We start from the raw sequence: 15,980 nt of genomic DNA, 5'->3' as shown, positions 1-15,980 counted from the left end.
CATATTATTCGCAATGATAGCTTTCTTAACCATGATAAACAAGAATTATTCCAAATATTCCATTTTGGGGTCAGTATTACATATTCTCTTCTTGAGATTCCATCCCTTCATCTCCCACTACTAGCTTTTCCCAAATCCTTTCTACAACTTTAATCCATGTTAACTGAAGTCTTTTTCTGCTTCTCTTTCTGATATTTAGTCAATCCAAACCATCCAACAACAAAAGCCTTAAGAAAAAGGTGGCATGGATGTTGCAATAACTTTAAGAGAGAAAAATTATATACATAAATTGGATGCTTGTTGACTAAACAGGATTATGGTAGTTTTGGTATTCCAAACTCAGTTATTCGCCACAAAAATGTACAGAATCAACAAGATAGATACGAACAAATAATGGAACATAGATTCAACAATCCATCCACAAACAAGATTATGAAATGGCATTCACTTATTGGCCATATTGTATACATGAAAGACTGAAATTATCCCATCTTAGAATATCTACTCTCCCAGAGTATGTAGTTCAATAATGACAGAAGAATTACCCCTTAAGAACTTATCTAGTAAAGACACTGCATTTACATATAAGTGTGTAATACATTAATACGTCCATAAATTACCACTCATTACCATCAAGCCAATTCGCAACAATTGCAGTAGGCTTTCTGGATAACTGCCAATGATCTTTATTATCTTGGTCAGCCATCAATGACTTTTATTAAGGATATCCTTCAACTTTTTACAATGATGTTTTCTAGATCCCTCGCAACTTCCATGACTGCAAGGCACTGTAAAACAGAGCCTTTCCTTACTAGGGCCCCCTCATATCTTTGTTATGCATGTCCATATCATCTCACATTATTATCTTTTACTTTTCTTCTCACTTGGTTCCAGTTCGGTGAACCTTACTAACAAAGATAACGGTCCATACATTCAGAAAATAAGCAGTTGTCCCTGCCTCCTATGAGGCTCCTTAACCTTGAATAGTTACATGGCATCCCTTGATTGGTGGTTAGTATTATTTTTTACAGCTCCCTAACTTTTTAAGTTAGGGCTAAGCGAAGTATATGCCAGCAACCTGAGTTTTCAGTGGGTTAAATGAAGACATTGGGAGCAAGTGTGTAACATTTCCTCATTCAAGCTTCATCAATCTCCAAGGAGGGTCCTAATTTCTGAAGGAAATATCCACTCCATACTTTCCACTATCTTTCACTAAGAATGTACAGCCCTCATAAAAAAATAAAAAAAAGAGAAAAATATACAGCCCTTAATGCAGCTGATATGAAAGGTTTCCTCACCATGAAAGGTTTACCATAGCTACTTAACAAGCTTCTGCATGATATATGCCAGGCACAGAGAGAATAAGAATGATGAACAACCAGATACAATGAAACTAGCTTTTTTCAGATACAAGAAATCCACAAAATAGTTAACCTGTAAGTAAGCCCGAATATGATCATTGCTGCTTCCAAGTTGAACAAGTTTGTTGCAAATTTGTGTAATGTGTCCAATGTAGCCAGCCCGAGGTGGCTGTCTTCCGGCAGCAGGTATGGTAACCTGTAAAGCCATATTTTATTTAAAAATCAAAAAAGAAAAAAATTTGATGGCATCATGTGCTACAATAACTGTGAAAAAGAAACTACACCAATACTTACCACACTAGAATCTCTAGAAAGAAAAGGAATTTTGTCTGCTTGTAGAAATTTCTGAATTATATTACATTCACAAAAGAGGTGATCAACAATCGCAACATGCTTGCTCTCCAGACATGACATTATCAAGCTCTTTACTTGATGATGCAATGAATTATTGAATGGATAGCTGCACCAATCATTCATAACATAATCAATACAATAAGCAATGTGCATAAGTTGCCAAGAATTCAGATAATATAGCTTACTCAAAAAAGAGATCTAGAACACCATTAATGCCCCCAGATCTAATCAATTCCTTCCCGGCAGCTTCGCTACCAGTCTCCAACAACACCGTAATGAACTCCACTATCTGGAAATCCAATATACAAAATTTATACAAGCAATGTTTAAATCTATAGCAATACACAGAGACCTTTTGGAAATTGCAAAAGAGGCGTGAACTTGTTTTATTAATTTCAAAGAGTGCTTTTATTTTCAAATTAGGTGAGAACAGAAAATACGACAAAGAATAGGCCAAATATTGGTGTATGAAAAAAAATGCATACTCAATACAGAATCAGTTATTGGTATATAAGCTGAACTGTTGTATGCTATTTTGTTGCCACTACAACTTTTGCTCTTTTTTGTTATTTGCAATTAGTCAACCATTTTGTACACAACAATCCATAACTAAAGCACGGCTATGCTCTAGAAGGCACATTGCCTACACAAGAATTAATGATTAAAGCATAACTATGCTCCAGAAGGTACATACTTTTAGGCGATGCTTCCCAAGTGGAGGATGTAGTCGACCATAAGTAGTAGGCAGGGTATTCACATCAGATGATACATCCAAACATTTAAGCAAGTCACCTGCAAAATAACATGGTCAAAGGTGTGCAGTTAACAACCAATAGTAAACCAAATGCAAGCTTATGATAGACTGAACTAAATGGATTGAACTAAACAAAGCTCCTGAAGAACATGTGAATACTGACAAAGAACTGAAATGTAATAAGCTATTAGTCATATAGGAATCACATTAATTGCAGAGCCCGAACAATGAGTTATTATTGACAATCATAGAGCTCGATGGTTCCAAGATTATAGGTACCACAGGACTTCAAGATGGACCAAAGAATACCCTACAATCCACACAACAATCTAAACCTCCAAAATCAAAAGTTTTCAAAAAGAGAACTGTACATAAAATTTAGTAACATTTAGAGAGCTCAATATTAGCAGAGCTTAGAGATCTACTAGAAAACTAGGTAACTACATGGAATCAACAATACTACAGTATCTCTGCAGCAAAAATAATCTTCTGACAGTTTTCTATCTATGGTCCCATGATGTAAGGAGTTGCAAATAGCCTGGTCAACCAGCTGATGAACAGCTAGAACTTCATGACATGTATACATGGGGATCCAATCATTTCTCTCTCCTCCTTTGGACCATCCACCATCCACCAACCAACACCCCCACGCTCCAAATTCAGACAGACCAATCCAGGCTTGGATAATGTTGTTTTGGACCAGGATGAGCTTGGGCCTAATCTTCAACTTTGAATTTGAACCCAAATGAAGTGCAGGCTTGGGATGGCCCGTCCAGAGAGTGGTCCATGGCAGGCCTATCATTGATCCTTTGAACATCAGAATAAAATGTTAAATTGATTCTAACACTAAGAATTTATTCAAAGAGAACACTGCATCCTATCAACTCCCTCCGCCCCTGTGGGCACGCGAATATGGTACTCTGGAGAGTTCCAACCTCCATCCGTCAGCCAGTGAACTATTTTTAAATGGCATGACACGTCAGAAGTCCTAAGAGCAAAGAGACGTTTCCATACATATCCCTAGATCTAGTGGACAGCCCAAACTTACACCTGAGTAATAGCCTAGGGACTCCAAGTTGCTTCCATATTGGATTTAAAAATAAAAAAAATAAAACAACCCCATTACTACATGACATTCATTTCCAACCCTATTTTTTTAATCAATTTTTATACCTTCGCAGGCTAACCTAAACATCTTCAACTTCTTCCAAGACAAAGTCCCCAAGTGAAGTCACAGCAACATCACTTAACTATTAACACCCAAACCCTTCATTTCCTCCATTCAGTTCCTCAGCATGAAAAATCTCACTCCATGATACCAAATGATGCTACTGAAGTCCTCATTGCCATTCAATCTAAGACATGCAAAAGCCTTTTGAAACAAGAAACCGCAACCACCTAAAACTTGAGAAGTTAAGAACACACCAACAAAAATGACAAGTTTTTGGGCAAACAATAATAAATAAGGACAAGATAAATTATGAGAATATGACACTAGTTAGCAGAAAATGGATCATGCAAACAGAACACATAAAATATATCTTGCTAACGTACCCAATTTTGGTAGCATGGCACAAACAATTTCAGGATCAACATGAATAGATGGTTCGTATATATGCTGACTTCTGACAGAATGAATAATAGCAGAAGAAGCAGATCTTTTAGGATCCAACAAGGCAATGCATACTGATAATGAGTGGACAAGAGCAGATTTACACAGCAAATCTTCCAGCATATGACCAAATATCCTTGCAACAAAGCTGCATATAAACATCAAGTGAAACCAAACAATTAACCAAAATAGAAGAATACATCATAAAGAATAGAGGAAAACTGATCATCTAAACAAATACCTTTGACTGGAAACTTTGGCAGCTAGAGCGGATGGAGCATTTCGGATGATGACCCAGAGCACCTCAGCAGCATTTGCATGAACTTCAGGTGAACTCTGGTTGACGCAAAAGATAATAAGACAAACAAAAAGCAGATGACCAACTAGGGTATGAATACGAGAATTTATGAGAACACATTACAACTTAAAATGCAACCATGAATAGAGACTCTGGTGCCGAGCTTGATTTGAGAATAGCATGGTGAACAGAGTGAGATAAACCATACCCCACTAAAAACACATAATTTCATACCTAGACAGTGCTAGAATATTTTTTCCTGGCAAAAGAGCCCTACCCTGGAGTAAAAGTTCCAGGGCTGGGCAGAGTTGGCTTATCCCTGTTCCCTAACCTGTTTCCTAACTTCCATCACAATCCTTGCCCTTTATGGAACTAGTGTCAATTGAATCCAGTGTTTACAGAGTTATCCCAAGTAATAACTGTTAAACTAAAAAAAAAAGCAACAAAATAGAAATGGTGAAGATTTCAGGAATATCAATTCTAGCTTCAGATAATCATCTCTTACATAAAAATCTGGATATAAAATATTTTGATTGTAGAAATCTCCATTTTGTCTTAGAAAAATATCGACATTGAGACCTGGACCAGTACGCATATCAGCACCAAACATTGAGCTGGTATTGCTAGTCCTTAACTAATTTAGGACCCAATGCATGGATATTGCATGCATTATGCTTAGTCTTAATACATGGACAGCATGACTGGATAAGAAAGATGGAGGTCTTCCTTTAGGTTCAGAGCTAGCGAGGAAAAAAGAAAAGAAAAGAAAAGAAAAATGAATGTATAGCATTAAAATTCCATTTTTTCGGGCGTTCCATGGAGCAAAATAGCAACATAAGCCACTTGCTGTGAGAAACAAGCAAAAGGCCAACATAGACAAAGGATGTAGGTCTTGGAAGGAATTAATGGTGAAAGAAAAGGTCATGAAGCTGACCACTTTTGGCAGGAGGATTAGTTTTATAGCTACAACTAGTTCAATATACAAGATACTAATAAAGGAGTTATGAAACCAATCTCCAGAAGCATGTCTTGGACTATTATTAAGTACACCATCAGTCATATAACAATACGGGCATATTATATATCAGTCATCTCCAATATGAATGATGGGTTGCTTCAATAGAATGTCTCTATGTAAAAGGCACCTGTTACTTTATTAAGACACTTCCAATATCACAGAAAACAAGTAATTTGATGCACTTACTGATGGGCTCAATTTGTCCACAATCATTTCAAGAAGATTAGTATCAGCCAACCACTGCATGATATCCGCATAATTTGGATATATATGATCATCAGCACCAACAAGTCGAATCAAAATCTGTTCAATGAAAACAAAGAAAAGCATAAAATATATAATCTGCAGTGGAGGAATATTCACTCAGGTTAATGCCAAAGAAACAAGAACTAAACCGAACTGACAAAAACAAAAGTATGTCAAACACCAGGATTTCATGGCATAATTCCACGATGATATAATAACAAGAGATTGGTACAATGACCATGGAAGATCATTTCCAGTTGCTAGAACATAAAAGATAAATAGTAACTTGAACAGTATAACTATGGAATATAGTATGAAGCTTCCACTCTTCTGATAAGAAAAGACTTCATCTGGGATTTTTTTGGGAAAAAAAAAAAACATCAAAAGCAACTGTATGAAGTACTAACCTCCCATAATCGATGTTGTACCTATCATATCAACCAATTGGCAGAAAATGGTGTTATGGGCCTGATTGATAAACAAAGCATAGAACATGTTAATATAAATGGGGGAAAAATATACAGAGGCTTTGCCTTTAAAAGAATCATAAAGAATAACTTAAAAGAGATTGCATTCACTCAACACAAGTAAGAAGACTTTTCAATTAGTAATATGTTTCTAATTCAAGAAACCATTTCTCCATTAAGTAATGAATTTTTATTAAAATGAATTAAAAAATGTCACTATATGATGTCTCAATTCCAAGTCTTAACCCACAAACAGATCAAGTAAAGATTGGCTTTATGAAAGCACTTATTTTAAAAACATAAGTGCAAAAAAGTACAAGCATCATAGCCACAAATTTAAATATTAAGCTTCTACGTTATTGACTTCAACAATTACAGCTAATAACAATAAAAAAGGTAAGAGATTAAGAATAGCTTCAGCCATACACATGCATGACCCATTTACATATCAAAAGTTTCTATCTACTGGTGTTTCTTATCTATTTTGTTTGTTGTTTACGTATTATTTTAACAAGCTGAGAGCAACAAGGAGGCCACTTTGTGAAACAAGTCCAAAAACATTACAAAATGGTGGGAAATGAACTAACAGGAGATGATAAGAATTTTTAAGATATGAGTGCATTTAAATATGCTCAGAAAACCATTCAAGTAAAGGTCTTTCCTACAAAGCCTATTTGGGCTTCCCTGCAAAGCCTATTTGGGCTTTCTATTCCTATAATTAGCCAATCCAAGTCTGGGTTGTCAATATAAAATCCACGAACTGACATAAATCAACTTTCTTTATTTTTTGCATAGTATGTCAGGAGAAGACTCAGAACTTACTTGGACATATTTCATAAGCTGTGTTGTCTTCCCGTAACATAAGGCATATTACAACCTAGGAAAGAATCGCAGGAGTTTTGATCAGATCATTAAATAGTTAAGTACAGAAGATACTAAGCCACAAACAATCAAATACAAACAAAATAAAAAAGAAATCTTCCAATAGACCTTGCTAAAATACCCAGCCAACATCGAACCATGTGTGTGGTTTGGCTCAAGAAAAGAAAACAGCATATTCATCAGCTGCAACAGCAAAAGAATAGCCAACAATGAGTGCCCTTGAGCATATCAACTAATATTACATAAGCCAAAAAGATGCATGAATTTCATTTGTGAAATATCTACATACCTCCTCATCCTCTACCAAGGTCTTAAGAATAACATCAATTTCACAGGTAAATATCTCACAGGCAATGAAAGGGAATCTAGATCAATGAAAAAAAAGCAAGAGTCAAGAAAAAAGGAAGTCATGATATTTTTTTAATGTCAAAAAATGAACATACAACAAAGAGAATATGCAGAAAATGATAAAGCACTGATCAACTTCCCATTAATTGGACTTACTTGAAAGATCGCTTGCTGTCAGCATCTTCAGGAGCATCTTCAACAATATACCGCAGCAACTGTTCCACCTGAGATCTATCTCTAAGACTGGAAATGGATAAAGCATACTATGAGTTCATTGGCATTCGCAATAAAAGGACCATCCCTGACTTAGAATTCATGAAAACTAGTTTGCATTTTCACGATAATAAATTCACCAATTGTAGATATCCTCAAATACAACTAGTTAAATGCATGGGTGCTTGTTATGTTTCCACCCAATAATTCAAACATTTAGACATAAAAAGGGAGACATCAGGATGCTTATATCTTCCATGTTATAAAAGACAGCTGTGGTAAGCAGGTGGTCAAGGGTGGGCCACATGGTGGTGGCATATGTCGTATGCAGGCAGTACAGGGTGGGGGCATATACAATTACCATTTTTTGCTACTTAAAAATAAAGAAAATATGTTAAATACAATAAAAATAGCAATAGTGATCGTATATTTTTTTGGATAAAATAACAGCAATGTCGATATTAATAACAACAGCAACTAACATTTAGTGCTTACTACTTGTTAGCACATAATTAATGCATAATGTTATTATTGTATCAAGCCTTCTTGAAACTCTCGCATGAAACCTAGTCATTATTTTGAACCTGCTTCGTCTGCATAGCCTACATAAGAGTGGGTTGCATTTGTGACCTGTAAATGTTTAAGCAGGCCACATATGCAGCCCATATGCAGTATGGCCAAATATAGTAAGCACAAATAGGCAACTCAGTGGCAGTCAAGGGACCATATTCATATATGCAGGCATGCATACAATCACATATACTACATTTTAAAACATCGTCATTCTCAACTATGCCTAATGATTTCTTTATAAATGTTATACTTCTAAATAGAAACAACTAGACATGAAGAGAAATATGTTTTCTAAGTTAGAAGAGTTATAGCATAATGTAGTCATTGCCTGGTTTTTTAAATCTCACAAATCACAATGTAGATCTTATTATCCAGATCAAAATCGACTCAAATGATCTAGATCTCATCCTCGGATCAGGATCAATTAGGATCATAACATTAAATTAGTATTATAGATTATATAGTCCCTTGGACCATAAGACCCAAGCTGATTAAGGCTATTTACATATTAAATTATGTCCGATTCCATTTCTTATAAAGTATGGCTTTACTTATGGCTAATAAGTCTTGAGTAGTAAAATTAGCAAACCAGTTTATTGGATTTTATGTAGTTTTTTTAAAAAAATGATTTTTGTATTTTTACAACCATACATTGAATTCCTATCATTATTCTTTCCAAGACATTCCATCTAAAAAGACTGGATAACCAAACACACTGTTTGCTTCATTACACCTGCTATTTATGAGCATATGTTGATCCCATTGAGTTATGGGCTTACATTGGTGGAAAATAGGCTTTTTGTAAGTGTGGTTTTTTATTCTCTATTTATCCACCCACCAACTAGTACTTTATATGTATAGCCTTTTATTTTCTATTTGTCTATTTTGTAGTTGACTCATATTTCAATTTTCATATTTCGTATTTTAAATTTTTTGAAGGAAATAAAGAACAAAATCTTGTGACCTGTGATCCGATCTAACTCCCTCTACATTTTACAGCTCGATACCAATCTTAACAACATCGGTAAGTGTCATATAAGGAACATGCAAAAGGTACAAACTTTATAAGAAATGAACAAGATCTTTAATTTAAGAACATATCGATGTGATAAGGCTTGCAGATTAAGTTAGTAATGTTCCCTAATAGTAAAAGATAGAGATAGGCAATCATAGACGTAAAAGCCATCTTTTCATGCTTTCAGACTGCATTTCTTTATATTGCCTAACACTACAAATATGATACAGGACTGAAATAGAAAATGATATATTACAAATTTATCAAGCGTGTGTTTAAAGCTTTGCATTCTTGGATTATTTCTTCCTCATCCAGAAGCTCTTCCAATGTGAAGTTCTCTTTGTCCCAAAACGAACTCCACCTGCAAAAATAATATAAACTACATAAGAAAGAACAAAATAATTCAAGTAGTGTGTTATTTGGATAATAAATAGAATAGGAGGCTTTGTTTTCAACTGTAATCATTAACTATCACAAAATAAATAGAAAGAAAGTAAATATATTTCTGACAAAGTCATGGACATGGAATATAGCCAGCAGAATGCGTGATAATTACAATCAGCAAGTTCAGTAGGGTTACCTTGGGCCCACAGTTTGCGACTCTTTTTCTATAAAGGGTTTAGCGATTTACAATTTTTATGACATGACAAAAAAAGGCAATGTTTTACTGGAAAGTCAACAAGTAAAAAAATTGATGTCTATCTAGAAGCTTTGACCATATAGTCAAGATCAAATAATTAGATAAGGAGCAGCATAATGATGTACTCTAGTATGCTGGGATGAAATACACTTCGTAGCAAAATTCAAGACACCCGTTCTTCCCTCGCTTAGTCAAAGGTTCACATGACCCAATAATCAGAGTTATCCAAGTATCTCCAAATTAGATTTACAATCACAATTGAAAAAGGAAACGAGAAGATATTACTGCAACCATGGGGGAGGGGGGTGGCGGGTTCTTGGGGCAAATTTCATAAATTTTCCTATCCTATTTAAAACCAAGGAGTTTTGCCAGCAAAGTTCAGCATAGGACATAAAATACTGATAAAATACTGAATTAGATATATTGATGATCTTGCTTCAGGTGCTTTCTCGATCTCATTATACAGAACGATGGTATGTTACAATAACTACAGCAAATGCAATTGTTTGCTTTAAGTTTTCAAATTAGTTCCACTGAAGTGGTTAGTAAGTTTTCTTCTTTCTTTCTTGGACCTGTCAGCTGGCACAGTGCACCAAATAAACAATAAAGAGCTTGTAATAGCAACTTTTTATGACCCACGGAACAGTCTTGACAGAATCCAACATACGTTGGTCCACCTGCTCATGTTTCCCAAACAAGCTTCAAGCAGAGCAAGAATCGAGCTCCGCTGCAGCGAGTGCATGAACTTGGCTCCATTAATAGCCGCCGAGCAAAGGTTATTTATCATTTTTCTTTGGGGAAAAAAATGGAAAAGATTGTTACAAATTGGTACTTTCAGAAAAAGCGTGAAGAAATGACAGCTAAAACTGTGTCCTAGGAGAGCAACTGATGTGGTTACAAAACAAATCCATACCAAATTCGACATGCCTCACCAAATGTTGCCCGAATTATGGCATGCAGTGATTATCTAGCAAACCAGAACTCGGTAACTTGGGAGGGCAGGCGAACAAAAGTTATTTAGCAAGCGCTCGCTAGGTAAAGAACGACTAAGATTATTGTGAGAGCGAGGAAACAAAAATTTCGACCAAACAGGAAGTAACACTGACTGGAGCAAAAGAAACAGGAGAGATGGAGACATGGAAATCCCATCAGTCTTTTTTTCCTCCCACTCCGTCAAATCCAGCAGAAGAATGAATTTCGACCGCATTAAGAAGTTAAAAGGGAAATTGTAGCTAGGGTTTGCACTCACTGGAGAGGAAGCGGAGAAATTGGGGATTCGCCAGAACATCTCGTCTCGCGGCTTGGCGGGGAGGACTTGCTCTCAGGATCCGGTGGTGCTTGCGGATGGCAGCGGCGAAGGAGAGTCCGGCCCGCTCCACTGGCAAGGAAGCGCGAGGAGATGGAGAGAAGCAGAAACCCTAACAGCAGCAGCAGAGGAGAGGAGATGCGGGACTGGGAAGAAAAACCCTAGTTGAGCGGAAAAGGGGGTTTGATTGTTCTGTATGTGTGCTTTTGTTTAGAATTTAGAAGAGCAGACGAAAGGAGAGGAGCGGGGAGAGGAGGCGCCGCCGCGGCTGCAGCTGACGCGACGAAGGAGGGGAGGGCTGGGTAGGATCGCGAAAGATTCCAAAACGGGGTCGACATTTACTAGCCGAGGAACAATAAATAAAATAATAAAATGTTAGCCTGAAAGCGACAAGCGATGAGTTTGACTATGATCGCCTGGGATCATAAACGCTTCCGTCGATCTGCTCTGGCTGGTTGCCCCTGGTTTTCCTGACTGGCGCCATTCACGGTGACTCAATTGGCCAGGGTTAGCGCAGAGGGTGCGTCGCATCGGACGCCACTCAGAAGAGCGAGTTATGGCAGAAAAATGCACGAAAAAAAATGAATTTATAGCGTGGTACAATATCTTTTTAGGAAAAAAAAAAACATTATCTTTGCTTTTGTACTATATTTTGAATAGAAAATAATCATAAGTTAAGTTTACCACGATGATTAGAATGTTGCTAGTTCGTGCCTGAAATTAGGGTTGAATGGATATTCATATATCTATATTTTTTTAACAAATACGGATATCGATATTAAACGGATATTAAAATTAATGTCCATATTTGCTCTAAACGGATAGAGATATGAATCATATATTAAGCATATCCATAATTGTTATAAACGGATATGGGTACGAATCAAATATTAAATATATCTACATTTTTTTATCCGAATACGGATATAAATCATAGATCGAGAGTGCGATCTAGCGTGCAAATCTCAGCTGGTCTTGGTCATTTCTTGTTCTAATAGCTAATGTGGTCGGCTTCTTGTGCTCAGAGCCATTAAGGTCGGCTCTTCAACTTGGGAGCCATTAAAGTTGGCTCTTCAACTTGAGAGATGTTAATGTCTGCTCTTCGACCTTTGAGCTATTAAGATAACTCTTTGACCTTTGGGTTGTTAAGGTTAACTCTTTGACCTGAGAGTAGTTGAAGTCGACTCTTTGATCTTTGCCCTTCGGTCTAAACTTTGGAGGCCTCAAGCTTGAAGGTCGAATTTGTATTGGTCGTTATTGCTCAAGGTTGGCCCATAAAGGCCACAATCTTTTTTGAGGTCCATGTGTGAGGTCAACTTCTAAACCCTCACCCCTTAGTCCGATCTTCGGAGGTTGTTAAGTTTTTAGGTCAGCTCTAGGAGCCGTTATTGAGGAAAATTGGCTTATCTTTGCCTTTGCCTTCCGTTCACAACCTTAGGGGGGCAAGTCATAGGAGTTTGGCTTAAGGTCAGTTTTCGGACGTGAGTTCTCCCAGAGTTTGGCTTTTGCCCTCTTTTAGGCCATCTTGCATGAGTTGCCATTAAATTAGATCAACAATCTCTTGCTTTTGTCCTCTAGTCGGCTGGAACTATTATTGGGCCTGGACGGATTCAGAACTTTGCTGCACGGTTGGAGCTACCTTAGTGCTTAGACGGAGCCAAGTCTTTTCTACACAATCGAAGCCATTTTTGTGCCTGAACAGATCTAGGTCTTTTTTGCATGATCGGAGCTACCTTTCCGCCTGGACGGATCCAAATCTTTTCTTCACATGAAAAGTTAATTAACAGAGAGTTTAAATGAATTTTTTTAACACTTATAGTGGAGAAAAAAATTGTCCAAGTGCTTGAGGTCGTGTTGTTGAGGTTGAGGTCGTGTTGTTGAGGTTGAGGTCGTATTGCTAAGGTCATGATCCTCTTGAGGTCGGCATTAGAGAGTTGTAGTTGCATGAGGTCGATCTTCCATTGCCTTTTCCCTTGTGTTGAGTTTGGAAAAATGTCGGATGATGTTTGTGCTTAGGTTGAGCTAGGATTTTCTCCTTTCACTAGCTTTAGCTCGTAATCGATTGGGCCGGGCTGCCACTTTCATCTGATCTAGCCGTAGCTAAGATTTTTCTCCTTTGGTTGGCTTTAGCTTATGACTGATTAAGCCAAGCTCGTGGCTAAAAAGCAGCTAGCTGACTGCCCCCTACAAGTCGACCTTTATTCGTTGTGCGACACTTTCATCCAACCTAGCCATAGCTAGGATTTTAGCCCGATTGACATTAAGGTGCCACTTGCGATCCAGACACCTAGCCATAGCTAGGATTTTCCCTCGGCTAGCATTAAGGCATCACTTGTAATTTGAGGACCTAGCCATGACTAGGATTTAGTAAGGGGTTCCATAGTTCCCACACCTTGTAACTTTCATAGTCCAACTTCGAAGATTTAAATCCCCGAGGATATTTACACATCATTTGGAGAAGAGCTAAGTTGTGAAAGTTAGGGTTTTGTGCATTTAATCATTCAAAATGGTTAGATTATAAATAATCAATTCACACATAGCATATATGTACATACCTATTTGAAGCCTATGACATATAATGTGGTCCGATCCAGCTATCATTACCTTATTTTCCTTGCTTGGGTTTCAATCCCATGCCACCGAGCTCGATAGATTTTGCCATTTTGCAAGCCAGCGGAGTCGGTTCAATAGTATTGATGCATTGGATCCATCCAAAGCAGTAAAAATAAACAAAAGGGCATCAATTTTATCCATAATTACAAGTACACAATGATGAACCGTGGAAATAGATGGGAAAAAACTAATTATAGAGGCAGAACTAAGATGAATAAAGGCTAACCAAAAATAGAAACGGCACACCCGAAAATGTAGGGAATTGGTCCTGAAATGGTCCAAAAATGGGTGAACTAGGCGTTCAAAGAAATTATACCCCTTTGGATCGATCTGGTCAATGCAGTTGAACTATGTTGATGTGGCAACTCTGATGATGTGGTCAATAATGATGTGGCTCTATGTCGTGTTGATGCTAGCGTGGCTACTGTCATGGCCAGTTGATGAGCCATTGATGTGTCCTCTATTTTGATGATGTGGCAATGGGCTAATGCGGCACTGGCTGGGGTCCTCCTCAAGTTTTGGATTCGAGTCAAATCGGAGCAGGCTGATCTAACCCACTCTCATTGTTCTTCTTTGTGAGAGCTCGGGTTCAAGCCTTAACTGCAGCAACGACAACGGTGCTGAATTGCTCGATGGAGAGAGGGTGGCGGCGGCATAGGACCCCTTATTGAAGAGGACGATGGCAGCTTGGTGGTTCTTTTGTTCCCGACAATTGATGCCGAAGAGGAGGCCCACGATCAAAGGTTTGGAGTTGAGTTGAGGGTGGTGATGTCAAGGTAGAGCTTTGGGTTGCCAGTGAGCATCTTAAGGCGCTCGATCTCGTCGAGGGGCTCAACCTAGGGTAGGCAAGCTTCTCTAGCTCATCAATGGTGGTGATGATGGCCTGAAAATAGGTGGCGCATGGAGGGCATCAGATTGAAGGCTGCGGGCGTGGCTGTGGCTCTGGCAACACGATGAAGGTGGTGGCCGCTCATGATGAGGGCCCTGCTGAGGGCGGGGGCGAAGATTCACTGAAGGCTATATCACGGGGAAGATTTTGCTGGATGAAAGAGGGAGGTCCTTCAGCCAAAAAAAAAAGAGGGAGGTCAGGGTGGGATGGCGCTCAAGCTAATGATGCAGAGCGGAGAAGAAGGATCTACGGATGGTGGCATTGGATCTCTCAACAGAAAGGGATGACGATGAGACGACGTGATGGTGATAGCCTCTAGACGGGGGTGTGCCGGTGAAGCCGGAGGTGGCCTATAGTGGCAAACTGCAGTGGAGACCATGGTGGCTGTGGTTGTGATGGTTCGAAGAACATCGCCAGTGCGATGCACAGCCATGCATCCCATGCGCATGACGCTCGCATCATGGGTGGCATGGTGGGGCAACTTGTGAGTTGGGGACTTCTGTCACGGTCTCATGACAAGATGCACATCCGATGCATAGAGGGGGTGGCACTCCACAACAGTCACAAAAGAGGAGTCGACCATCGAGGCGTTTGCAGATGCATCGATAGTGAGATTATTGCCAAAGACACTCGGATCCGATCTAGAAAAAAATGGGATACGTCTCGTTTCCACGGACGACACCATCTATTGCCGCCCAAAATCTTGTCCAAAGTAGAGGCTTGAGGGGAGCCAGTCAACTTGAGAGCCAATTTATCGTGGAAAGATGCAGATCTGCACACAATCTGGTACCCTGGCGCTAGGGGTGGCAAAATATGACCCGACCCGCCAATCCGACCCGTGTTCGACCCACCATAAACAGGTTTGGATTTGGCCTAAACAGGTTCGGGTCGTAAACAGGTCGACCCGTTTAACCTGTTTATTAATTGGGTCGGATACGGGTTTTAGATGTCTGACCCGTTTAAACCGTTTAACCCGTTTAACTGTTGGGCAGGTTAAACAGGTCTAAACAGGTTAAACGGGTTAAACTGGTTTAAACAGGTTAAACGGGTCTAAACAGGTCTAAATAGGTCGGGTTGGGCAGGTTAAACAGGTTGGGTTGGACAGATTAAACAGGTCTAAACAGGTTAAACGGGTCAGGTTGGGCAAACAGGTTAAACAGATCGGGTCGGGTTGGGTAAACAGGTTACCTGTTTATTAAACAGGTTAAACGGGTCGGGTCGGGTTACCTGTTTAATAAACAGGTCAGGTTCAGATTTGTAATTCCTGACCCGTTTAATAAACAGGTCGGATTCAGATTTATAGTTTTCTGACCTGACCTGTATTTAACCCGACCTGTTTATGCCTGACCCGACCCAATTGCCACCCCTACCTGGCGCCATTTTATAGCTGG

At 38.7% G+C, this 15,980-nt stretch overlaps 1 protein-coding gene across 1 annotated transcript; it reads right to left on the bottom strand.

The window, feature by feature from the left end:
• Nucleotides 1-583: 583 nt before the first annotated feature.
• Nucleotides 584-11,571, bottom strand: LOC120108504 (serine/threonine-protein phosphatase 6 regulatory subunit 3-like). Its single transcript, XM_039122109.1, is given in 15 exon segments — nucleotides 584-1,557; nucleotides 1,656-1,821; nucleotides 1,901-2,004; nucleotides 2,410-2,507; nucleotides 4,024-4,229; nucleotides 4,323-4,417; nucleotides 5,584-5,702; nucleotides 6,054-6,111; nucleotides 6,933-6,962; nucleotides 6,964-6,987; nucleotides 7,101-7,175; nucleotides 7,282-7,357; nucleotides 7,497-7,583; nucleotides 9,398-9,502; nucleotides 11,504-11,571. Coding segments are annotated over 15 exon segments (1,551 nt in total). The 3' UTR covers nucleotides 584-1,317.
• Nucleotides 11,572-15,980: the final 4,409 nt, after the last annotated feature.

The sequence above is a fragment of the Phoenix dactylifera genome, unplaced genomic scaffold (genome assembly GCF_009389715.1).
Source record: "Phoenix dactylifera cultivar Barhee BC4 unplaced genomic scaffold, palm_55x_up_171113_PBpolish2nd_filt_p 001366F, whole genome shotgun sequence".
NCBI classification, from domain to species: Eukaryota; Viridiplantae; Streptophyta; class Magnoliopsida; order Arecales; family Arecaceae; genus Phoenix; species Phoenix dactylifera.
The sequence above is the reverse complement of the archived record's forward strand: the minus strand, read 5'-3'. Positions and strand labels throughout refer to the sequence as shown.